Source organism: Hippocampus comes, unplaced genomic scaffold (genome assembly GCF_001891065.2).
Source record: "Hippocampus comes isolate QL1 unplaced genomic scaffold, H_comes_QL1_v1.1 scaffold35, whole genome shotgun sequence".
NCBI classification, from domain to species: domain Eukaryota; kingdom Metazoa; phylum Chordata; class Actinopteri; order Syngnathiformes; family Syngnathidae; genus Hippocampus; species Hippocampus comes.
Window position 1 is genome coordinate 972,122 of NW_017805279.1, and position 24,607 is coordinate 996,728.

Genomic DNA, 24,607 nt, shown 5'->3' on the forward strand with positions numbered 1-24,607 from the left:
ACCATCGCCTCATTTATAATCTTCCACCCACCCATCCCGGCGTCACCATTATCCAATGAGAGGAGGTCTTCTGTGGAAAGCAAAGTAATTCCTCCTCCTCTTGAACAAACTCTCAAAATCCACCTGCGATCTTGTGACGTCACTGCGGGTATGGTGGAGACGGTTTTTTTTTCTGCGAGTTAATTCAGTCACAAACACATACGAACTTCCAGTGGGGTCCATTTAAAACTTATCTAAAATAATTTTGGATTGAAACGAATATCGCGAGCTAGCAGGTCAAGTTGTCAAAAATTGTTCTGTCGTTACCTCAGAATAGTAATTAAAAAAAATCGTCCTCCAAAGGATTACTGCACTAAGTGTACAAAATAATTGAGTAACTTAATTATTTTTTTATACAGCAGATGAATGTCAACAAGATAAAAATGTTAAATGGGAATACGCACATTAAAATATGACTAAAAGGGTCACCAGGCACAGATTATTCATTACAGTGGTGCCTTGTGTTCCGTGACATAAGGTAAAACACTTGGAATTAAGGAAAATACCACTCTATAACATTTCGTACTTTATTAAAAAAAAAACTGAATGACAACACAAAAGAATGGAAGAATTATTATTTTATCCTTCAATTCATTTAATTCTGCTGCGCCTCTTGGTGTGCCCACCTTGGCCACCAGGGGCAGTATAAAAGTCGTGAGATTGTCTCTTCTTCACTTGTCTGTACGATGCTTTGGGGAAGAAAAATATATAATTAGTAAAGCAAACAACAAAAAATATGGTCATGTGATGCCTGGCCCTTTAGATTGGTGAAAATGAACCAAGCAATAGCTAACATCGGATTGGTTAGACAATCATGTCAAAATGCATCACGTAAGATATACTGCTGCGTACATAAAAATATAAGTAGTGAGTGGAAAAAACAAACAAACAAAAAAAAACAACTAATGAGTGGCATGTAGTACAATTTATGCAAACATGACTAAAATTAACAAATTCATTGAACCTCGGTATTGTCCACTCCTGCGAGTTTGTCTTCCGCTGATCGACACAAAGAAAGGAGTAAATAAACTCGTGAATCACCAGGGCGATTCACTTCAAAGCGGCTAGTTGTCATCGTGATGTGAATTAATAATTTTTAAAATCCTGAAAATTTTCATTCTTTTCGTGATTCAGAGTTTGTGTACAACCCGTGTCTACTGAAATTGACTTTAGATTTACCAGTGTGAATGAAAACAAAATATTACCATTATCGATTTAATATAGTTTAGTCGGACCTAATTTGTGAGGAACCAGATAACAGTCACAGCCATTCGCTTCATGCGAATGGCTTATGTGACCTTAGTCAGTCAGTGCAGTCAGCTTGTATCATGTATCAACACAGCAGTAGTCCGGGATTGTTTTAGCCCCAACAATAGCTGATGTTCGAGATGCTGCCACGTACAATGACATTCGAAAACAACAAGAAGCACACCTTGCTCAGCCTGATTCAGTTAAGAGGGCAGTTAACATCTAAGCAAATGCAATCTACAGAAGACTATCAGCCGGCAATCTAGAGCAAATGATCATGAAAATGTAAAATACACAAAAAGAAATCCATATATCTGTTTGGGTCACAAATGAGCTCGAGCCTGTTCTCTCTGAGGTGCACTTTGGGCAGGTTGTCAGTTAATTGAATGGAACACATAGACAAACAACTATTCCCACTCCCATTTTAAGACAAGCGGTGGTCTGAGTCAGAGGAGTGAGTCATGTTGTTCGCACTTTATTTTTTTTATCCTCAACGAAGAACGACCAGGCAACAGTAATAGTCAGTCAGTGCAGTCAGCTTGTATCATGTATCAACACAGCAGTAGTCCGGGATTGTTTTAGCCCCAACAATAGCTGATGTTCGAGATGCTGCCACGTACAATGACATTCGAAAACAACAAGAAGCACACCTTGCTCAGCCTGATTCAGTTAAGAGGGCAGTTAACATCTAAGCAAATGCAATCTACAGAAGACTATCAGCCGGCAATCTAGAGCAAATGATCATGAAAATGTAAAATACACAAAAAGAAATCCATATATCTGTTTGGGTCACAAATGAGCTCGAGCCTGTTCTCTCTGAGGTGCACTTTGGGCAGGTTGTCAGTTAATTGAATGGAACACATAGACAAACAACTATTCCCACTCCCATTTTAAGACAAGCGGTGGTCTGAGTCAGAGGAGTGAGTCATGTTGTTCGCACTTTATTTTTTTTATCCTCAACGAAGAACGACCAGGCAACAGTAAAGCGTGGAAAATGAATCGGCCTTTATACTGCCCTCTGGCGGCCAAGACACGCACACCAGAATAAGCAGCACAATGTGCAATGAAATGAATGCGTGTGACAAAAACGATTTAATTCTTCTTTAGTTGTATTTAATTTTGACATGTTGTAGCTTTTCATAAAGTATAATACATCATAAATCTGAATCCGTGTTTTGCAGTTTGGGGTCTAGACAGGTTGGTATTCAATCTCATGCCAGAGAAAAGACTTTGGGTAGTAAGTCACACGAGCAGGCCTCATCTTGCCCGACTATTTGTCTAAAGTGTGTATGTGTCACAGCCTATAAAGAACACAAAACATTTTGTCAATGATTGACAAGCAGGGGCTTGGCTGAAACAATAATGGGGTCCTTCAAATGTGTTTGTCCGCATGACACAATCATGTCCTTTAGTGTTTGTCCTGAGTTTGAGAAACTATTCAGTATCCTCGAAGGTTATGTAACAATCCCAGGAGTCATCTTTTTCAATTCATTTGCAAAGAGGGAGGTTGCTCAAGCCGGTAAAATGCCTCACTTGGTTTTTTCCAAGACTCATATTTGTCAATGTCACTTGGAAATAGGGCATCAGGTTGTAACGGAGCTCAAAAGAAGTCTTATTCCGTCAGGGAGTGATTACAGCTAAGTGACTTGGAGATTCCATACTGGCCAAAATCCAAACAAGTGCTACTGAGTCGCCTCTCATTTTTTTCATTTCAGGATTCCATTTCATCATAGCCATTCTGCCCCCCAAAAAGTAAACAGTAGGGCGTATACATTTAGGATAATGCAAAAAGTAGAATTGATTTTGAGTGGTGGTCGACAGTGTAAGCATTCTTTACCAATGCTAATATTTTTTACTTTTTTTACAGCACGTCCTTTTACCATTTGGCAGATTGCAGGAGGATCTATTTCAAGTAACTTCAATCTCTTGCTTCACTAGACCGGGGAATCCTCTTGGTAAGTATTGTTCGCCCCCCCCCGCCCCAAAAAAAAGAAGTTGGGAACCCAGGCTGTTCCTAAAGAGCGGTTTGAGGTTTTAGTCTGAGTCATTTCCCCCCCTGGAAAATCTGACAGGATTTTGCCACACCAAACAATTCAGTCCTGCCAGTGTGTTGCCAGAGGCAGCTACCCACGGGGCAACCCCATCTCATAAACTCATGACTGCAATCGTAAAATCCTAACACTGGGTTGGAATGTTTTTGTTTTTGAAATAGTAGAGCACTGCACACTTCCGAATAACGGGCAAAACGTATGAAAAGAAGAATCAACCTTTATTGAGATGTCATAATCCGGTTCACCCTTCCCAAGTAGCACAGAGGAAAAAAACAACAAACAGGAGTTCAAGTGTGGACACATAAATATGAATTCACTTATGTGTAGTGAAACTTGGGGGGGAAAAAATTCCAACTCAACAAGAGAAAAAGAGCAAGCAGGGGGAAACAAGGTGCGTCGGCCTCAGTGTTCTAGAAAGGAAACCAAAATGGGAGCTGGTGGTCTTGGCTATTGCTAAGCCTAAAAACAAATCACGAGTTGCAGCAGTGAAATCAGTGCTCTGCTGCAGCGTCTTTAATATTCTCTTTTATTTTGGAAGAAACACATTGTTTTTATTGTGACGGTGAATGTTTGTATGTTAGATATGAAGCTAACACCCAAGGAGAGCTATCTGTAGCCTAGCATAAAGATTGGAAACCAGCGGCCAAGAGCTAGCGCACCTGGGTTAATCCAATAATAGGACATATTTAAAATCACTATTTGTTTAGCAAATTAAATTAAATACAGAACCGATTGTGAAAACATGTTAGGTTGTTTATGCGAGCAATTTCCATCTGGTTTCCAAAAATTATGCTAACTGGTAGCTTATTTCATCTGAGCAAAAAAAGTCCAATACAAACTATGAAATTAACGAGCGATGGGAGGTTTGGGGGAGCTTGGATAAAATTGACATTTACAGACAGCTAGATTGGTTTGTTTCTATAACGTCTTCCCTAACAGTAGAAGCACACAATGTCGATATCTTTAGGCAGAGTTTTTTTTTTTGTTTTGTTTTGACACCACAAAGGCAAAACATCTATATGAACCAGCAATATGGCAAAAAATAAATTCATGTACGATGTTTAAATTGCTGGCAGCCATGTTTGTGGGCTTTATTAAGGGAGAGGATGCAGACCGTCAGTGACTCCTTACCAAACTGTGCCAACGGTGACATCTTTTTAAATGATTTGGAAATGGACTTGTCTTTTTTGGCACATCAGTTTGGTAAGCAGCAGGATACCAAATATACACTAAGTCACAAAAAAGTTCAAGATATCACCGTTAGGCTCGCGGGTGAAATTTGCAGTAATGCACCTAAAAAGTACTTTTAACTTTTACAAGGTGAACCGCTGCGAATATCGAGTTGCGCAAAACGGGTTGAAACATTGAACAGTCGGTCGGACATGTGCATTCGGAAGGATAAAGTTGAAATTTAATTCACCTGGCAAGGTTATCGTGCGTTGTGAATTCATTCTGAAGTTCCACCCGAAAGCTTAATAGCGCTAACTTTTTGGAAGTAGTTGTTTGTGTGTCTTTTCGTGGAGGTAGGGGTGGGGGGGGGCGCACTGGATGCCCAGTTATGTGATGAAGACTTATGGCTGTGCGTTCACGTCTCGCTCACCCTCAGAATCATTCTAATTATTATGATGTTGATTTCATTTGCTCTAATCTAACCCCCCCCCCCAAATAATACAGTCTTCAGAGTGGGGAGGGGTCACTTGTGCGGCTTTTGTCAAACACAGGTGACCCTTCGCCCTCTTTTGTCAATATTCGACGCCGATTCGTCTCGCTCGCGGTCTGCTAGCGGATGGCTTTGACGGGGCTCTTGAAGCTGGAGGCCGCTTGGAGCTGCAGCTGGTAGGCCATCGGGTGGATCTTGAACCCGTACAGCCTAAACGGGAGAGCGAATGAGAGAGCCACACATATCCTTGAGTATTGAACAAGACGCTTGTTTGCGTTTTTCAAATAACACGTTTGTCAAGCGCGCCGGACAAAAGCTATAAAGGTGACAAGATGCAAAAAAAAAAAAAAAAAAAAAAAAGTGCATTGTCTATTTGCTCTTAGGGAGGGAAAGAGGGGGGTGCTGGCTTCTTTTCATCGTGGGATTCTTATGTTTGATGTCTCCCTGCTCCAAACTGGCACGACAGCGTCTTCATTCGGCTGTCGAGACAGTGATAAACTTGGGACAAAGGGACAAATTATGTCAGCTTGGCGTAACTCATGTTTAGCATTTAAAAATAGCAAATGAATGAAATATAATCAAAACACACGTTTGATTCATGGCCACAACCATCAGACATCACTCCAATGGATTTCTTATGCTAATTTTCTTTTTTCATAATACAAACAGTTTTCCTGCACCCCACTGTATTTATATCTGAGAGGAGGTAATCATTTGTGTACAAATGGCTGCGCAAATGTGAAGCGAGACATGCCCAACCTTTGTTGGAGTGGTCATCGGAGAACTGTGACTTCTGTGTTGGAACGGGAACCATTTTGTGTTTCTTTTAGTTCCTATATGTCAGGTCATAATGGAAGAGGCACTTTTTCACATACTGTATGTTAAAGCGTTTGGATCGGTATTTGGATATGCTCTGCTAAAGCGAACACCCCCTGCTTGTTATTTAAAGGATTCAGTTTCACTTAATTGACTTTTTTTTTTGTTATTATGATGACTTACGACAGTAGGTAAACCACAGTGAGACAACGTCACGAAAACTGACCTTGGGACAAACTGATTGGCAGGTCTCTTGGGCCTGTTCTCGGGGTGTACCATGAACAGCATGTGGGGGAAGCCGGTACCAAAGTAGGCTCCGTCCGTGTGGTGGTGCCTGGAGGATTTGGGTGTGTAGACATCCATGCATTTAGGGCAGTACAGCTTCACCATGGCTTCTCCCGGGATGTCTGACAGGCCTGCGGGGGGCGCCACACGTTGAAAAGAGGAAATTTAACACTTGGCGTTCTGCGTTTTGACAAGGTCACGCTGCGATTAAAGCAATTCGCGATTGGCTGTGATTACAAGGACCCCTGTGGTCAAACATCATTTGGGCATTTCTTTTTTTTTGCTCGACGAAGCATGTGTTAAAACATTTAAAAAATAATAATAATAAAAAAAAAAATCACACGACGTACTATCACGACAGTCACACGTTAACGACTTAGCAAACTAAATTTTCCGCAGCACTGATTGGACAAGCAATGTAATGTGATCATCTGCAGCCAGTGATGGCCAAGTAGGCGTGTCATAACTAATTGACATGTTGAGTCAGATGTGTCTTAATCTCCATGGCAGAGTCTCCGTCGAACCCCTGAGACTGATTCACCGAACCCCTGGGGTTCGATCAAACCCAGATTAAGAACCACTGGATTAGTCAGTGTTCATTACCAATTACGAAACAAAACCAAATGAAAAGTTCAAAATAAAATACAAACTCAGCCATCATCTCAAATGTTCTCATTTCAACCCAAAGCATATGATACTCAATCATTTATTTATTTTGTTTTACTCACCAATGGGAAGCATCGTCTGATTCTCACAATAGACACGAGGACAGTAGCCAAAGTCACCTTGCTGATACTTCTCCAACTAAAAACAAAAGAGGAAACGAACAGGATCAGCACTGTCAATCAAACCGGCGTCCTTATAAAACAATTCCTGAAAATGTACTGACGTCAAGTACACTCCATTTATTTACATTTAGGCCATTATCAGAATCAATTTGCTCTCACTTCCTCACATTATGTTGACTAAGAGCTATCATCCCACATGCTTTTAAGAATGTTCCATCTCATTCAAAAGGACATAATGGGGGGGAAGATAAAAAATGGCCCGTTGGTGTAGCGGCAGTTGTGAATTTCGCCAACATAGCCCGGGCACCTACCATCTGCGCAATGCCTCGGTTAGTGAGGATGTAGCGTGCGTGGATGAGGCCGTACAGCATCTCAGCCGCCTGCTCGATCAGGTCACTCTGGTTGGGATTGTCCTCCAGCTCCTCATCTGCAGACACATTGGGAGTTGGTAGAGGAAATGGGGGAAAATAGCAGAACGAGAGTATTAGGCATGCACAATAACGATCCGACGGTTACTGTTACACTCTGGTTACTGTCACTTTAAGAGTCCAAGCCATCTGCTGGATGACATGGAAGGTAAGATGGCGCCGATGCGTCTGATTTCAAAAGTATGAATAGCCCAATCCCAACACCCACACCACAACCTACGGCACCCTATTGAAGTGTAGACTTAGTAGAAGTGCATGGAGATTTCAGGAGAGCGCAAGTTACAAGCGTGCGAAAATTGCAGAATTGGGGCAGTGCGTGTTATGTCAATGTTGTGACGTAAACTATATTTGGCAAACGCACTTTCCATGGTCATACTTGTATTTGGGTGCAAGGAGAGGTACAAATTAAGGTTTATTTCACACAGTTCGAACCTAAGCAAATGTGAGAATAGAGTAAGAACACAATAATAGAGTAAAAAAAGCATTAATTAGGCACCTGGTTCAAGGTCTAGAATCATGTCTAGAGCCTGGCGATAGTGGGGAACTTGCTCATTGAGGCCCGTCAAGTTGAACTTGTCCTGGATATAATCTTCGTCCACCTGCCAACCAAATGCCAACATCGATCATTTGCTCAGAACTTACCTGAGATACATTTGCGCTCAGGTAAGATTTAATTCCAGCAATATTACAAGTGCTCAGCTTTCAATTTGTAACGTGACATCAGCAACCCAAGATTAAAATATCAATAGCGGCATTTAAAGGTCACGGTGAATTCATCAATGAAAAACAAAAACAGCAACATAAAAACACTAAAAACCACTTCTTACCTCGCAGAAAAATTCATTCCCCCTTAGTCCACAGAACCAGGAGATCCATGACACTTCCTCTGAACTGCTCATTTCTAAAGACCTGGAAGAGTAAGAATTTAACACGCATTCATTTTGTGTTCCAATCTGTTGGTGCGTATAGTGATGAAGCCGCACAAATGTGGTTTCATTCAAAACTGGTCAATTGTGATTCCTTTCACAAACGCTGACGGGCTCAAGCTTGATGCTAGGCTAACTCACAAGTTAGTCTTTGGCACTGTCATAAACAGCTCGTAATCGTAAGAAAGAACACACTCTGAGATTCGGTGAAAGCTAACTCCAGCGTTTAATTTATAACGCAGTTCTGCACTGCGGTCTGAATATTTTTTATAGCCAGCTCGAGCTCGTCAAGCTAATACGAACGAGCAATCGAGCTCAATCAATATGGCGCATCGTTGGTGTCCACGGAAGAGCTTTAGTCATTTCCGTTATTGTAAGTACGTTTTTCAACGTCTCTGGATATATAGATATGTAACAATTAGTGTGCGCTTACCCAGTTTTGTACTTTTTTTTTTAGGCAGTAGGAAAAATGCGAGCGATCAAAACAACGTAGCAAGCTACCGGGTTTAAATAAAATGGACACCAGCTCCCAGCTCAGGAGGTTCTTCCTCTACTTCCGGTGATGATTGAGCACTGCCGCCACACGATGGCGAGTTGGAGTACTGCAAGTTTGGTTTGAAGTTACGCTGTCCTGTTTTCAGTACGTCACTCTTGAGAAAAAAAGCTGTCATGACGTTTTGTGACGCCATCAATCTCACGTCGCTTAGCTTTTGTGATACATACCCACTGGACTCTACAGTTACAACAGGAGGAATGTTGTAACCTTGTTCAAATTGAAGGTATTGTGTGGTGGTCTTAAGTAAACCGTGACGTCAGAATGACATGAAAATGCAACATTCCGACCTGCACAAAATGGTAAAACATAAGGAATAAGACATCTAACTCCGAATTTCCATTCAATCAAAAGTAGTTTATTTTACTTTGCCTTCTCTGTATAACTTTATTATAATAAGACACTTCTCTGCTTGTACATTGCTCCCTTGAACTAAAAATGGCAACATTTGTTGGTGGGAATGTAAGTTGGGGTTGACAAAACTTAAACATACCAATATACATACATGTGCATATATTACGGCTCCGTTAATAAAACCATAACTTCTAAAACATAATGGACCACTGCAGGTACCTTGGTAATGCTCGAAACAGTACAATCTTTTGAGTAATTTCCATACACTACTTTTGTTTTCTTTAAGCGTGGGTACATACAATAATGTGCACATCAATATCAAAGAGTTAAGGAGGGATGAAGGACTCTTGAGTCAGTCTTCATAGTACAGCTAGCGATGCAGAAAAACCAGTGACAGGCCAGGCAAGCCGCACACATGGGTTGTGTATTCATGCTCTTAAGTTCTCGTGGAAAGAAGATTCATCGCTTGCCCGCTTATGTACTGTACTGTATTCAACACGAAAACGGCGATTCTCCCCGCTGCATGTTCATTATTTAGATGTACTGTATTTAGGCAGAGCTGAATGCATCACCATGGATGTATTTTTTTTTTCCTTCTGTAAAGCAGCAGCTTTGATAACATTGTTTCAATCAAGTGTGTGTGTGTGTGTGTGTGTGTGTGGGGGGGGGGAGACAAGGCAGAAAGTGCTTGACATAACCCTCTGGTCCTCGCCGTTCCCGTTACAATAGAGATACCAGAAAACGCATACATACCAAACACGTCACACAAGTCGCGCACACTCACAAATCACCAAATGCCCTACTCGCAACATCCCCGTTGAACTGTTAACTGTCAGTAAACAAACAAAAAACCCCAACTTACAGCAGTTGAATTGATGCAGAGGAATTAAGTTCACCCGTCTCCAAACTGCAGGTTTGTCTACCGCGTGGACTACAAGTGTTCCAAATCCAATATTTCCTGAACAAATCCAGCCTGGTTCGTTGAATTCTTGTGATCCGTGACAGGTGACTCGGATGGCTGAGCCCCCCTCCCCACCCCCCATCACCGTGCTGAACAGCCATCCTGAGAGTACATACTTTGAAAAAAAAAAGCCCTCCCGTCAGATAAGCAACTTCGGCTAGTCTTTGTTGCAGTGAAAAGTCCCAATGGTAATAGCGCAGGGTGCATCACAACATGCACGACAGCAGAGGAAATGTAATACTCGACCTATATCTTCGTACTCTGGGCCCAGACAGAGCACCTGTCTTTGTTGTATCACATATAACTTGCTCTATTACATGAAAAAAATAAAATAAAAATAAAAGGAAAACAGCAACCAAGTTTTTTTTTTATCCCAATGTACTTAAAAGGAGTGCTTGTTAGAACATAAAGGCCTACCGAAGCATTTATAATTTAACCAATTGACAATTTGTGAAAAGAGGTCCCCTCATGAGCTTTTTTTTTTCCTTTAACTGGATTCCTCCTCAATAGAACAGACGTCAAACTTGAAAAGGAAAAGACAATTCTTCCATAGAAAAATGGAAATCTCGGAGGAGAGAGCTTTGAAAATAAAAGTCATCAAGTAATAAACAGAGTCGGATTAACCAAATCTTGGAACGAAAGAGGACCGCTAATGTCCATCAGGGAGTATTTTGCAGTGTGCAGAAATCCTGCAGGTGACAAGGATGCTACGGTGAGGCTGACAAAGCCTTTATTTTCTTTAAAAACAAAACGGTCAAACGATATGAAATTTTAAAGCAGGTTGACATGAAAGCATTCAAGCCGGGGAAAAAAAAAAAACAGCGTCTACACAAGCAACAGGATGATGATATAAAAAGACCAAACTAGTGACGTGGAACAGTAGTACATGGGTCCTATCAAAGTTATGACATACTTTGCAGAAAATTGAAAAATTCATACCCGGGAGCCACAGAAAATGTAAAATAAGAGATTGAGAGGGCTGTTTAACGATCCACCCTGTTTAAAAAAAAAAAAAAAAAAACACTCACTCTCACACTTAACATCTCTTGGGTGGTTTAAATCGAATTGACACAACTCTCCTGAAAACAAAGACTAGAATAAGATATTTGTATGATACACTGGTACTGTTCTTGTTAGGCTGAAGCTGCACTTCTCCCCTTTGGAAGCCGTGCAGAACTGGACTGCTGTACACCACCAAAGGCCAAAGTGTGGTCGAAGTATACACAAGGTACATGATTATAAAAGTTCGCCCAATTGAATGTTTTGCCAATTCTATCCCACAATCATTTCACATCCACATGACGTAACACAGGTTTCTACAGGTTTGATGATGTCATTTTGTGCTCGGATGTGTAGCTGTGTGAATTCCCCCAATTTAAAACAATGTGCATTTTCATTGTAGCACGACATGAGTATTGGAGCCACATGGGGTAAGATTTTTTTCCCCCCTCTTTTTTTTTTTTTTTTTTTGAAGGTAAAGAGGACAGGTTCAATAGAAAGTAAGACAAAACCCAACAGAGAAAGTGTACAAGAAAGGACGGTCGACAGCGGACTGATGCAGAAGGGGAGAAAAGGTGACTGGGGTCAATGTGGGAATTCCGTCTCCCTATACTGTACAATGCACAAATATGTTTAGGGATGCAAACATGTAATAATCAAGACAGGGTTTAAAAACAGAAGAGGTGGGGTTGAAAGTGAGTGCAGTTCAGCCGAAATGTTTTTGAAATATTCCAATCACTTCCTATTTTTGGGGGAGGGCCAGTTGCCCCGCTTTTCTCCACGGTTGCCGCCTCCGTTTCCCGTCCCGCCGGAGCCACCGCCGGGTGGACCTCGAGGGCCTCTGCCTCCGCCTCCTCCGACGTTCACCCTCCGGTTTTGCCTTTCCATGCCGGGACGTTGGCTTGAAAAGCTTCTTTTATTAGCTTGAGGCTCCTTCCCTGCCATCTCTCGCTCGACTGCACCTCCACCTCCACCACCTCCCTTCCCGAAGTGGTGGTGATGGTGAGAAGAATACGGCTTCCCTCCTCCCTCTTTGTCTCGGAACTCGGTGAAGTCGCTGCTCTCGGAGGCCGTCTCCCACTCCTCGTTGGCCTGGTCTGAGTTCTGGTTGGTGAAGTCCGGGGACTTGGCTCCGTGGCTGTGGTGATGCTGGGGGTGGGCGGGGCCTGTGCCGCCCTGATTGAAGTGCTGATGGTGGTGGCTGTTTGAGTTGCCGGGGTGCCCGCCGCCACTGTTGTTGTTAGCTGTAAGCGCGGCGTTGTGGTTGGCGTTCTGGGCATTATTGATCAGCGTGGTCGTGACAGCGGTTCCGTTACTGTCCTGAACCGAGTTTACGGAAGGGGAGGAGGGCCTTCCTCCCCCAATCACTCCCACTCCGCCGTTGATCCGCGCCGCATTCTCTCGCTCCTTCAGCCTCCGGAAGCGCGGCGGCTTGTCTTGCTGATGCTGGGAGCGCATGTGACGACGACGCTTGGGTCGCTCGAATCCACCGGGAGGGAACCCGCGGTTTGCGGGAGGAGGAACTGAATTTGGCGTTCCAGTGATTGACGCCGGGTTGGTTGAAGCTTGTTGTGTTGGAACGGCTCCGTTATCAGTGGATGCTTGAGTGGTAGGCGCCGCAGCCAACAGAGAAGTCTGGGGTGGATTGGATCCATGACTTTGAGCTTGATTTCCATCGGCCGTCTTCTCCTTCTTCTCCAAAGGGGGCCCTACCCTGCCCAAGTCCTTGTGTCCCGAGGTTTGTGTCGGGGCTTGCTGCCTTCGTGCAGAGTTTGGCTGCCTTGAGGGGCCCCCGTGAGAGGCCGAACTGGTGGCCCCTCTGTGTCCCCCAGCTGTTCCTCCAGCATTGCCACTATTCCTGTAGATGCTCCCTCCCCCGCCACCACCGCCTCTGCCCCTCCTTGACGGCACCCCCCTGGGGGTGAAAACCCGAGCCTGTGACCCTCTTGGCGGTGCAGTGGAAACATTGCCGCCGGTAGTGGTGTTGGTATTGTCTATGCCATTCTTGGGGTTGGTTTTGTGGGTGTCATCCTTGTCCGACTGACCAAGGTCACTTGCCGCACTCTCACTGCCCGTCTCTGAGCCCCTCTCCCTTCTCCTCTTGGGGATTTCCTCATACTCTGAGCCCTCGCTGCGCGTCTCGCTTCGATTCCTGGCCCTGGCTGGGTTGTGACGGGGCCGGTCTTGACCATGCCGACCACCGGGGCCCTCGCCCTTTGAATCGTGATGGTGGCCAACAGCGACGGCTGTGCGATAGTCTCTGCCACTCCTGCCGGCCATTCTGCCGCGGTTGGCAACACCAGGACCAGCATTGGCTGTGTAGGTACCCCTATAACCACGACCGCGGCCGTAAAACTCTCCACCTCGACCACGACTGCCTCTGGTGGCTTTGTTGGAGACTCCGTGATTATGGGAATGACTGGCTCTTCTCTCAAAGGAACGGTCTCTGTCCCTCCGAGACGAGGATCCTGGAAATCCGGAGGAATCTGCCTCTTTCGGTCCTCTCCCTGACCCGCCGCCACCTCCTCCAGGCGGCCGTTCTTTGCCGCCATTCCTGGGTTTTATTGTCACAGGAGGCTCTTCTTTGCCAGATGGAGCTGACGTGTTATGTGAAGAAGAGGCATCCTGCTTTACTGAGGTGGCTTGGCCACCATCCTTCTGTTTATCCTTCACAAAGCCATGGCTTGATTTCTCTCCTCCATCAACTTCTCCCTCTTTCTTGATCTCTTTCGTCATTGACTTCTTGATTGGACCTGCCCTTTTGTTGGGTCCGGCCTGGCTGGCGGGCTTGTGCTCCGATGGAGCATGAGAAGCCTCATCTGCGCCACGGGAATTGTTCCCACTTCCTGCATTGTTGGCCCTTCTGCCATGAGAGGAAGCCCCACCTGCATTGGTGCTGCCAGGTCGAGGGCCCCACTGCGTCTCGGTTTTATGATCCCGCACCCCTCTTTGGTTTGACCTTGGATGGGAATGGTGCTGGGCCTGAGGGTGACTGCCATGTTGAGCAGGAGGTGGGCTAGAGGTCATGGAAGCATGTGGCGCATAAGCAGAACCTGCTTTATCATGTTTTACATGACCGCCACTGCTGCTACTACCTCTTTCACCAAGATTTTGCACGCCGCCAGATTCACCTTCTCTGTGAGAATGATGATGCAAAGAGGCCTTCACGCTGCCATCTTCCCTGTGAGAAGCAGAAGAGGAAGAAGAGGAGCACGAGGACGAGAGGGAAGGCTGGTGGAGTGGGGGAGAAGGGTTGGTCTTCTTCAGAGGGCCCTCAGCTGCCCTGTTCTCGAGCTTATGGGGTTGGACAGTGTAGTGATGCTGTTGAGGGTGGTGGTTTTGATGGTGGTGGAGGTGGGAGTTGCCTTCTACATTAGGGAGCTCTGCACGGCCATTGCGATCGTAGTGAGGGTGTGGCGCCCCCCACAGCTGGCCCGGCTGAGATCCCCGAGCTTGGACGTCATCTTGATGGGTGAAGCCATGGGAGTGGGTTCCCCTTTCACCACCTCTTTGTTGTTGCTGCTGCTGCTGCTGGTGCGGTGTCATCCTTGCACCTTGATCAGCAAAGTTGTTGTAGTTGCCCCGCCCACTCATGTAGTGGTGAGGCGGGTGGCTGCTGCCCGGCGTATTAAGAGGCGGCGGTGGCGTCTGGTTCGACGGCCCGGAGCTTGTGTTGGGCTGCTTGATGGGACCCAATCCACCCTCTCGTATGCGATGTGGAGGAGTATCACTCCTTAACCAACAAACATGAAACAGATGGGATTATAGAATTGTCAATTTGCACATGAAAAACTGCCAACAACAAAATTGATGGAATACTGTAAGAATCCAATAAAGCCAAAAAAATATATATATTCTGGGTCCTCATACCTGGGCCCTTTGGTCACATCCTCCTCTGACGTCTGCCTCTGCCTCAGAGGGGGATTTATGCCGCAACCTTCTCCTCCACCAGGAAATACCTCAGGCCCCCAAGTCAATTTGGGATCAATAGGGGGAGTGCCACGATGAGGGTGCCCTGGATGCTGTTGTTGACGATCAAAGGGGTCTGAACCAGATCCTCCCGAATCAGACCGCTCACGCCCAATCAGCCCTGATGATTTTATTAATGACAGAAGCTAAAATGATCCGAATGGATATATTTTTAACGATGACAAACATTCTCTTACCTGATGGATGCATGCCAGTGGAGTAAAAGTCCATCGGCGGGCGGCCCTGCATCATGCGAGGATCCATGTAGGGCATCATCATCCACCGTGGGTCAAAATTCATTGGAAGTGGCCGAACTAAGTTGCCGGGTTGATAGAGTGGTCCGCCCTGCTTAGGTCCAGGTCCTGGCTGGGGTGTTGAAACTGGCGAAGGACCCTGCGGTGCTTGGGGTTGGGGAGAGATCTGGCTTTGGGATGCCTGGTTATGCTGCTGTTGCCACTGCTGCTGCTGCTTCAACAGCTGCTCCTACCAAAGTCAAGACAACCATAATTTGGGGTAAGAGCAATACCTTGTTTAGTGGAAATGCCTCTTTATTGTGTACACGTGGGCACGGTGCATCACATGACCGACATAGTGTGACGCGACACCTCTCAGACTGGTCTGCAACACATGCCGCGCAAATGACAAATTGTCGCCGCGCAGAGAATGCCACGTGCATCATCTTTCCATTCTCTCGTGATTGCTCCTGTTGTTGCTGTTTAATGTTAAACAGTACATAGGTGGCTGATTTTGTTTTGCAATGTTTTTAGACTGTTGATCTGTAATTTATTTATTTATTTAAAACACATTTATTTCTTTATTAATGTCATGTAATCCTGATCTTTGGTCATAAAATGTGATGGGTTTTATCTGTGGCTAAACAGACAATAGTGCATTTTTAAAATCAATTGCTGCTGTCATTTCCGTACCTGCTGCTGCCTCTGAAAACGAGGTGGGAGGGACTTTTGGTACTTGGAGTAACCCTGACCCGGAGGAACGACTGCTTGACGGCCTGATCCCCCTCCAATACTCTCAGACTTGACTGGTTCCGTCCCTCTTTCACCTCCACTTCCTGCTCGTATGTGAGGAGTGCAGGCAGTCTCCTCTTTGTCTACTGGTGAAGGTACTTCCAATGTCGGCGGCTGTGGCTGTGTCACAGCTGGCTGAGGACAATGCTGGACATCTAAATGGCAAAGAGAGTCGTTTAGATATAGTTTCTCCCCACTCCCCCTCCGGTCTTTATTATGTGTGATGTACCTGTGTTAGAGTCATAACTACTGTTGCTGCTCGCCCGCTGTCTGTCGCCGACACCAAGACCTGTGCCCGACTGCATAGGCAGCACAGGAGGCTCTTCGGGATCTACGCACGGTGAAGGCGGCTGGCTGACGTTGGGAGAAGATGCAGAGGCTGACAAAGATGGACTCGGACTGCCAGCTGTGGCCGCTGTAGAATTCCCATCGAGGCTGGGTGTCTTGCTGCCACCGCTTCCTCCGACGTTGCTGGTTTGCTGCTGCTGCTGCTGCTTCTCATCCAGCTTTTTCAACTTTTCCGCGCAGGCCGCGCGTCTCTCCTCCTCCATCCGACGTTCCTCCTCCTCGCGGCGCCGACGGGCTCGCTCCACAGCAGCGGAGATCTCGGTGGAAGATTGCTTCCTGCGCTGACGCCACGTCTCGTCCTCGTCGTCCCCTGGGACCCCATGGACCAGCAACCCAGACTGGGGAGGAGGGGTAGGGCCTCCTGCTGCTGGCTGATGCTGGGTGTGGCCTCCTTTTCCGCAGCCCAATGATGCACTCTGGTTGTGCGAACGGTCCTGAACAAAGTGTTAAAATTATAATCATCATTAAGGAGATTCTTTTCACTTCAAGAGCTTCGCAAGTGTGCAGAGAATAGTTTTTAACCAAAGAATAATAACAATTTTAAGTTATAGGTTCTGTGGGCCATGGGTGCGAAATGGTGGAATTGATATCTAAAAGGCCCGGTCAGGATGTCTACCTGTCGATAAAAGGAGTGAGGCCCTTGTCCGACGAGTGGCCCAGGTGGAGGGGAGGGCTGCTCCCGGTGACCACCCGGTCCATGCCTGCGCCCCTGTATACAGGCAGACTCCGTCAGCCATACTCCACCACAATGGTCTACACTGACAATACGCAGACATATGCACACCAACACTTCCACAAGCTTGTGTGGTATGTTGGGCCCCTCCCTCCCTTTCAAATTGTGCCTGGGCCAATTATTAATCATATAGCCGTTAAATCTATGAAAAAGTACTTTAGGAGAACATACTCCTGTCAAGCCTTAGTCAAGCCTACTAATGTGCAGGTATGCCTACACCCGTACACAAAAAAATGGAGAGGGAATTCAAAGGTGCAATTCTTGTACGTTGGTCCCATACTTTTTTTATTTTGCCTCTCAAACCTAAACACAGATGCATTTACCTGGTAGTTGGATGATGCTCCTTGGCTCCCCTCAGTCCACCCTGGCTTGGTGGAGGGAGTCTGTGGGCCATCCTCGGGGTTGGAGGGAGGGCTGTGGCGGCTATCTCCACTGCTGTCTGAGGCTCGAGAGCATGAAGTTGCAGAGGGGGCCTCTTGAGATTTCTGCTGCTCACTAACATTTTTTTTTAATTAGTTTCAAACCACAACACAATTTGCTGTTATTTGGTCACAAACTGACTTTGAGTCATTCTTGCTCTCTGTTGCGTCCTCTTCCCCCTCGTCATCTCCTTCGTCATCGCTGAACTTCAATTTGGCGGAGTAATCAATCTCCTCGTGTGCCCCTGTTAAACCAAAATAGGACAAATAAGCATTCAAAGCAGCACTTGGAGAAAGCTAGCCTTGATTTGTGTACCCACAGTCAATGCCTGTTGAATTTCTTAGTCAAAAAGAAATGAGCGTGCACCTGAAATCAATAGGTTTCCTCCATATACTTTAAAATCTATTCCAAGGTTCCAAAATCTCCAATAGCATACACCTGTTCGTAGAATATTAGGAATAAGCGAGGTCAGACCTGCCCAGCCTTCATCTCCATCGTGGTCCAACTCATCGAGCTCCTTGAGGTCATCCTGCTTTAGGATGGAGGGTCTCTTGACCACCTCTCCGCCTGCATCTCGTGACAGAAGCTGAGGCCTGCTGTCAGGACCAACCTGGGACCGAGAGAACCTGAGAGAGTTGGGACAAAGCCCCGTTAACTACAAGTACACGACTGGTCATGTGACACCGTCTGCTTTGAATTAGCTTTCCAAAGAGTTACTGGGTACGGACAAGCAACTACCTTGGAGCTGGACCTTCACCAGGTGGTGGAAACCTGTAGGGCCCTTGAGGACCATAATTTGCCGGGAAGGGTAAATATGGTGGATACATCTAGAAGAGAAAGAGAGAGAGAGAGAGCAAGAGAGAGAGTGAGAGAGAAGAAGAGAGAGAGTGAGAGAGAAGAAAAAAAAACAGCTATGGCACACTCTTCACACAACCTGTGAAATGTAAGTGTGGAAACTACATTTCCTTGAACTCAAGAGAATGAAAAAGGAAACTTACAAATGGAGGCATGATCCCTCGGAATTGAGGAAACCCAGGCCCCACAGGAGGCTGAGGCAGGGGCAAGGCGGGGCTGCCTGCGGGAGGGTTCCTAGGTGGCACGTGGGACTGCGAGTTCTGAAGCGGGATCCCGGCTGCCCCGTCCATCAGCAAAGCCCCACCGCTGCCACCCTCTGCTGCCCCCTCCCCGGAGAGGGTGGGTGCCATGCCTCGGCCCCCACCGTCCCGCCAGCTTGTAACGTCTGCACGGATGGGACAGAATTGAAATGATGAATCCTGTATACTTCTAACATGCAATTTCTCCGAGATGAACAAAACATGACTTACTCTGGGGGCGGAGGCTTGGTCCGGGCCCATACCACTGATCTGCAGTGCCCTGTTCTCTGCCAGCTTTGTCCTGGTCGCCAGCCGCCTGCAGGGTGGGAAATTCCTCGCGAGAGAATGGCGACGGTAGGTTTGATCCCTTTCCACCTGCGAAAAAAGAACAGGAATGCGATTAATCAAAAACATACGGCTATTAACGTAAAAGGCTTATTCTTTCGGAGGACGTGTGAGTGATACAGTAAAAAAAAAAAAAAAAAAAGACTCACCATCCCCTTGTACTCCATGTGTAACACTGGCCTGTGCCCAGGACCTTGCCCCTACGGCCTGGGTTGGAGCTGGGGCCATAGCCTGAGCAGGATACAGACACAGAAACACACCACACACACACACACACACACACACACACACACACACACACACACACACACACACACACACACACACACACAGAAAATAAGGTATGTGTCAGCCTTACAGCCGAAAAATACATTATCTATTGATAACACGATGCATGTCTCTTACTGTGACTGTTGGCACCTCTGAAGCTGGCGGGGTTCTCGGGCGGGTCGGTGCAGGCGTCTGTGAAGCCACAGGCTGCTGCGGTTCCTGCTGCGGTGCTGACGATGCATCGGTACTGAAGGAATCAAAATAAAAATTATGCTACAGTACGGGGGGGAACAAACTCAATTGTGATGCTCTTCTGATATGTCCCCATTTAAACTGCGTGTAGTACACAGGCACAATTTACCTCTTTGGGTCCGCTTGTTCCTGTTTGCTTGCCCATCCTGTGCCGTCTTTGGGAACGAGTGAGACGTTGGGATCGTTGCCTTTATTCTCTGCCTTCAGACTTGGCAAATTGGCAGGGGGTGGCATACGCCGGGCAGAGGCAACTTTACCGAGAGACTGCAAGCCATGGCGGGGGGGAACTGATCCGGTCAAAGGAGGTCATATGTTAGGTGAGGCCACAAACAGGGACTCAGATTCATATGAAATTTTTCACCACACACTGATTTAGGCAATAGAAGAGAAGATAACCCTTTAATGATCCCGAGAGAGGAATTTCAGATGTTCCACCTGATCACGTATCACGGTATTACATAATAATTATATTCAGTTTAAAAAAATAAAAATAATGGCTTCGATCAACTTTAATTGAGTGTCAGAGAGTCCCTTGAAAACGTACATATGGAGTAGCCTAGTGTGAAACTGGTGTACTGCTGCAAGCAGGGAGATGCTTTGGAATTGAAAAAGTGAAGCCGTACCGATTCAAATAGCCATTTTGTCCCAGGGGATTGAAATAAAATAATTTTGCCCCCCCGGCCCCAAAAATCACCTAGATTTACTTTCCTGGAGAGAAAATAGTGAGATCCTAAATAAAACATACACTACAGGGACTAAGCGCAATAAACAGACTGTTCGCAAGCAAACCTCTGGATCAGCTCACATGATAAATCTTCCATTATTCAAAATTCTGGCCTATGCGGCAATGAATGTGCTGCAGCATGGAGACTCTACAAACTCGAAATGCAAGTGCATTAAGACATACAGAGATCAGGTACGGAAAAAACAAATTCCGTTAGAAAAAAAAAAAAAACTTTAATCAAATTGTTGCAAAGCGGATCTATGCTAAATGTAGGAACAGGCCAGGGATTTAAATAAAACAAAATTCTCAGAATAAATCAGTTCAGTCAAAGATCAAATATTTGTCCATTCTGTGTCACAAATCACACTGTACAGCAAAATGCACTGTGGGGGGGGGTGTGACGCAAATCAAGATACTCACCAATAGGCTTTTGTGTTTCAAGGCTCTTTCCTTTGTACGTATCAAACAGGTTGAGAGACGCATACTTGGTTTTGCCTTCCTTCCCCTTTGCAGTTTGCCCAGAGCGCTCTGACATTGCGCTGTCCGCTCATCGAGTATGGTGAGCCCTGAGACTGGGGTGGGGTGGGTGGGGTGGGATTTCAGACATGGCAACATGTTACAAAAGGCAGTTATATTATAAACACAGCAACACACTGCTTAACAATTCACCACTGAAAATACGTGTACAATTCCAAAGTGGCCGCGTGATAAACGGGATCGGCTGTCGGCGGCCAATGTTAATTTAACGTCTTATGTATGTATGTATGTATGCTGGTATTATGTACAGCAACCGCCAATTTTTTTCCCCTGCCATTCCTCGATAGGATTCCCAACGAGAGATCAGACAGTGCAGGCAATATTTTGTTATTATTTTTTTTTAATAGTCACCACATGGGCAATAAATATTTTGTTTTATTTTCACTTTATAAAGACTCTGTGAGGGTCGGTCTGAGACTCAAGATTCACAGGATGTTGCCCACGAACTCTACTTTGCTTAAGTCTTTACTTGATGTACGCGTTTTTGTTAGCACGGAAAGCTAATCACATATGCTACTTTTCCAGAGTTACCAAGGGAAGATCCTACTCACCCTGAAAATATGCCCTGAGAACAGAAGCTTGTTTACAGTTCCAACGCATGTATGTATTCATGCTAAAGCACGGTAATTTGTTCTAATTTTTAAAAGGACCTTTCGCAGTTCAAATAGGGCTGATGGTAAAACAGGTTGCCACTCCCAAATCAGCCTGTTACTTTTTCTCCATCTTATTTTAAGTATGGAATGGTTCTCTTTAGTCTCGGAGGGACTAAAGACAACATAAGCCTGTATTCCCGCTGAGCGGTGAAGGTTGGCGAACGTTTATTTCTCATCAGGGTTGCTTCAAAATCGCCAACGGTCGCCAAGACTTTTGTCAGATATGCGCAAACAGTTTTAACGGTCGCAGGCTGTTTTTCTTGACACAAAATTTTGAACATGTTCCACATTTTTCTTGCTCTCGCACAACTTCTTGCTCTGTGGGGATACGGGCTTAAATGATGAGTACTGTAGCATTGGAGGGCTCGTTTAAAAACATCACATTTATATCAGTACAAAAGTTTCATATCCACATCACAATGCATAACATAACACTTCACCGAATCAGTGTGCAAAAAGGGCAAAGGGGGAAAAAATGGCTTCTATGGAAACACAAAAGTTTACCTCTGTACCTTGTTTGAGAGATGCTAGGCACCAATGCAATTAAATACCAGGACTTATTTTACTGTGTATCAACAAAAGGTGAACTCATCACCGCTGCACCATTCATTCCGCACTTAACAGGATTGATGAGACAGATTATTTTTGTAATGCTGAGAAAAACAACCCCCCCCCCCATGTGTTTGCTTCGCTATAACACAGTGTGCATTTGGATGACATTCCGTTTGAAAGGGCTATGATTTGGCACTATTCATGGAGCTGGCACATGTACGGTACGATCCAAATCGTACCGTATGTAATACAGTATACCACTTGATGGAGAAGTGACTAATAATGCGCTCGAAGTATTTTGTCTTCACTTTCAATCATAATTGCAAAGAATCTTACTTTATATTAGCAAAGAGATGAACTCAACAGGGTCTTGCTTTGTTCATAGCTAATACAGTGGAACCTCAAATTATGAACTTAATTGGTTCAGTGAGCTCGTTTGTAACCCGAAACATTCATAAATCGAGGTAGTGTTCACCACTGAAATGAATGGCAATGCAGTTAATCCCTTCCAGCCCTCAAACTATTCTTTTTTTCCCCTCGCCAGTGTGTGGTCACTTAGTTGTGACTTTGTGTTTGGACGACTATTACATGTCCCATGGTATCCAACATGCACACCAGAAAGCACACAGAGTCTTGAAAGACTTAACGGAATTGTCATTCACTTGAATAGGGCCAGATAATTTGCGCTACAAATATTTTGTGTGGAACGAAGTCAAGGTCCCAAAGTAAATCAGGAGTGAAACAAAACCTCTCAATGCTAACTTTACATTAACATCGTACGTACCTGTTAAATGCACCTACAAAATTAATTTAATAGCTAAAGCAACTATGTTGGAGCCTCATCCCAACGCCACTTGATCAGAAAAAAACAAATTAAACCAACAATCTATTTGCAGCACATCATACACAATTTAGCCCAACGATCCCTATGGTGTGTGTGTGTGGTGTTTACACCATAAAACACAATAAACAACACCGCCGATGGTGTCACCGAATGCATGTACCGTGCGTAAATGGCCAGATGAGATTAGAAAATTAGGTCGTGGACGACTGGTCAACTATATGGGATTAAAGGGGCCAGCAGCCTCGCACTGCACAAAGCCTTGCACTATCTGCAGCATCGAGGCCTTATCTAACAATATTCCAGAGTTTCTCCGTCGACGCAGTTGTCAGTGCAACGCAGAAGCAGCAGTGCATTTTGATAAGGACAAATATAACCCCTAAATCGACAACGCTACTCGGATTGAACGTGATTTAGTTAAAGCAGTGATGCTAGCCGGAGCTAACTGGCAGGCCATCCATGTTCGCATTGGGAGGGGGACTGCGTTGATGTTTCATAACGCATTTCAACACTTGGGCTAACGCTTCGAGCTGTCCCCACCAGACAAGTGGCCTTTCTTGCAAATCACACGTTAACCGGTTCCCTTGAGCTTTGCCAGTGGTTATTTTGGTCATGTAAGGCTTGAAATTTTGACAATTTTATGAGGGAACGGAACAAAATGGCGCTGGACAGAGGCCCGGTTGATTTTGCCGTTAACATTTCGCGACACCGGTTAGGCATAGAGTAAGATAAAAACACATCTCCTGTTCATATACGTGGGCGTAAACAATATTAGTTTTAGTTCCCAACGTTGCGATATCGTGATCTGACAGCGAATTGCCAAAAGCTACATATTGGTCTGAAACTGACTAAACGACGTGCTATAATGTTTGGCGTTATCCGCATACATTTAACTGATATCACACGTAGATGTCCAGATATTTGAGCAAAGCACTTTTAATTTGTCTTGCGCTCAAATCAAGTCCAGTACTTGAATTCCACAACGTCTGCTTGTAAAACAATACAACATACATTCATTAGCAAGCTAGGCTAAACAAGCTAGAAACAACCAAGACGGTCTCGTTTCCGAAGGAAAAAAAACATCCAAGACTGCTCCTTCATAAAATTCCGTCGCTAGTCTGTTCCAACAGCGTATTCGGTTTTTGCTGAAAACAACACAACCAATACACGTATTGTTATAATATATATTGTAAAACTGTTTCCAGCCACTGACCTGGTCTTATCCCGACTTGTCTCGAGGTTGATTCGCAGAATGGGGTTAGATTAGCTTTTCTAGCACAGTGTCCTAGCTAGCGAAGCAACGTTATTTCCCCCGCATAGCCAAACATCCCCCATTAGCATTTTCGTCACAGATGTGAGTGGATAAATACAAAGAAGATGTGCTGCTTACTTGTACTCCCTTCTTTATCCCGAAAACAAATGAAAAGGGGGACCGGGGGGGAGAAAATTGTAAAACGAAGCGTCACCTAAAAAGCTGTCAAAGGCTACTGGGAAATGTCGTGAGATGGGAGTCGTTTGGGAGCCGTTGAGGGATTTAAAAAAACAAACAAATAATTGTGTTCTATATTAAAAATAGAAAATAAATATAATTTAATAAATATGAATGAATCACAGCAATGGAAAATGCTTTACCGTTTTGAAAATGAGCTGGGGAAAATGTCAAATTGATGCAAGGAGAAAATTACTGTCAATAGTGAGGGTATTCAGGTCATGTTCATTCTTACACTAAAAATACA

At 45.1% G+C, this 24,607-nt stretch overlaps 2 protein-coding genes across 4 annotated transcripts; both read right to left on the bottom strand.

The window, feature by feature from the left end:
- Nucleotides 1-4,964: 4,964 nt before the first annotated feature.
- Nucleotides 4,965-8,806, bottom strand: csnk2b (casein kinase 2, beta polypeptide). Its single transcript, XM_019870845.1, has 7 exons — nucleotides 8,675-8,806; nucleotides 8,143-8,224; nucleotides 7,812-7,914; nucleotides 7,199-7,314; nucleotides 6,828-6,903; nucleotides 6,041-6,230; nucleotides 4,965-5,208 (listed from the first exon to the last, which is right to left on the bottom strand). Exons 2-7 carry the CDS (start codon nucleotides 8,212-8,214, stop codon nucleotides 5,118-5,120), a joined length of 648 nt encoding a protein of 215 aa, XP_019726404.1. The 5' UTR covers nucleotides 8,215-8,224; nucleotides 8,675-8,806; the 3' UTR covers nucleotides 4,965-5,117.
- A 324-nt stretch (nucleotides 8,807-9,130) lies between these two features.
- prrc2a (proline-rich coiled-coil 2A) lies at nucleotides 9,131-24,362 on the bottom strand. Of its 3 annotated transcripts, none has more exons than XM_019870836.1 (17): nucleotides 24,262-24,362; nucleotides 20,709-20,860; nucleotides 19,674-19,851; nucleotides 19,448-19,559; nucleotides 19,192-19,273; nucleotides 18,929-19,072; nucleotides 18,602-18,843; nucleotides 18,342-18,430; nucleotides 18,078-18,229; nucleotides 17,745-17,847; nucleotides 17,507-17,678; nucleotides 17,067-17,159; nucleotides 16,332-16,884; nucleotides 16,004-16,257; nucleotides 15,275-15,560; nucleotides 14,979-15,198; nucleotides 9,131-14,841 (listed from the first exon to the last, which is right to left on the bottom strand). In XM_019870836.1, exons 2-17 carry the CDS (start codon nucleotides 20,821-20,823, stop codon nucleotides 11,844-11,846), a joined length of 5,793 nt encoding a protein of 1,930 aa, XP_019726395.1. In that variant the 5' UTR covers nucleotides 20,824-20,860; nucleotides 24,262-24,362; the 3' UTR covers nucleotides 9,131-11,843. The 3 variants fall into 3 exon arrangements, with proteins under 3 accessions (XP_019726395.1, XP_019726394.1, XP_019726396.1); XM_019870835.1 differs by lacking the exon at nucleotides 24,262-24,362 and adding an exon at nucleotides 24,085-24,245; XM_019870837.1 differs by lacking the exons at nucleotides 17,067-17,159; nucleotides 24,262-24,362 and adding an exon at nucleotides 24,085-24,245.
- Nucleotides 24,363-24,607: the final 245 nt, after the last annotated feature.